Raw genomic sequence first — 959 nt, 5'->3', positions numbered from 1 at the left:
ATTATGGGAATAATATAGGCACCCAAAGCTGAATCAAAAACCCTTGGGGCCAGATGTATATTGTGGTTCAGAATTTTCAGTGTTTAGAAGATAGTATGGCACATATATAGCATTCATATGTAAACCACTGGGGCCTGGGGTAGCACTCCATAAGCAAACATCTTAAAATATCTGCAGGGCATAATCTGAATATTAAGACTACATGGGATGCAAAAAGACTAAGAGCCTTTGTTAGCTCAGGTCAGAGTTTCTTGACAAATGAATTTGAGCCCTAAATTTGTGAAAATACCATTTTCAAAGCTTTTAGGTTTTCAGAATTACAAATGGTGGACCTACAAATAATAATAGCTCATTGGTGTCCAGCTAATATTAACTGATATCATCCTCAAACTGATTCTATAAGGTAAATATAATTCCCATTTTACAGAAGGGAAATCTGAGGCCGGGGTGGGTGAGGTGACTTGCCCAAGGTCACACACCTAGGAGGTAGCAGAACCAGGATTTGAACCTAGGTTGTCTGGCTGCAGAGTCATATGTCCTTCCTTCATGCTATCTGCCTCTAATGGGGATGGTAATGTCTTTGGGGACCCCCTCCATAGCCCAAGGCTGCAACCCACTTGAGGGGCTGAGGGCCAGTACCCTTCCAGAGGCCCCAGCCCACTGCCTCCCTTGCCCCTCTCACCTCCACAAGGAAAAAGTCCGTAAAGCTGGTGTCAGTCAGCAGAACTGACTTCTCCTCCGGAATTCCACCCAGGATGAGCACAGGTGTCTGGTCCACAGTATACCACAGGGGCCTCGATGGGGCATTCACAAAGTACCGGGGTATCAGATTGAAGAGCTGCGTATGGAAGGGGCAGGAAGGCTGTTCAACACCCCCCACCCTCCTATGGCTTCATCTCACTTAACGGTAAATGCCAAAGTCTCCTCCCTAACCAAAGGCCCCACACAATCCGCCCCCA

The 959-nt window shown here is 46.7% G+C and overlaps 1 protein-coding gene across 1 annotated transcript in view; it reads right to left on the bottom strand.

The window, feature by feature from the left end:
* CATSPERG (cation channel sperm associated auxiliary subunit gamma) overlaps positions 1 to 959 on the bottom strand; it is a 41,768-nt gene that overhangs the window by 31,462 nt on the left and 9,347 nt on the right. The window contains exon 6 of the mRNA XM_015570068.1: positions 683 to 838. Within this exon, the coding sequence (XP_015425554.1) occupies positions 683 to 838 (156 nt within the window). The remainder of the gene's footprint in view (positions 1 to 682; positions 839 to 959) is intronic.

Source organism: Myotis davidii, unplaced genomic scaffold (genome assembly GCF_000327345.1).
Source record: "Myotis davidii unplaced genomic scaffold, ASM32734v1 scaffold166, whole genome shotgun sequence".
NCBI classification, from domain to species: Eukaryota; Metazoa; Chordata; class Mammalia; order Chiroptera; family Vespertilionidae; genus Myotis; species Myotis davidii.
Note: the sequence above shows the minus strand (reverse complement) of the source record. Positions and strands in the feature narration are given on the sequence as shown.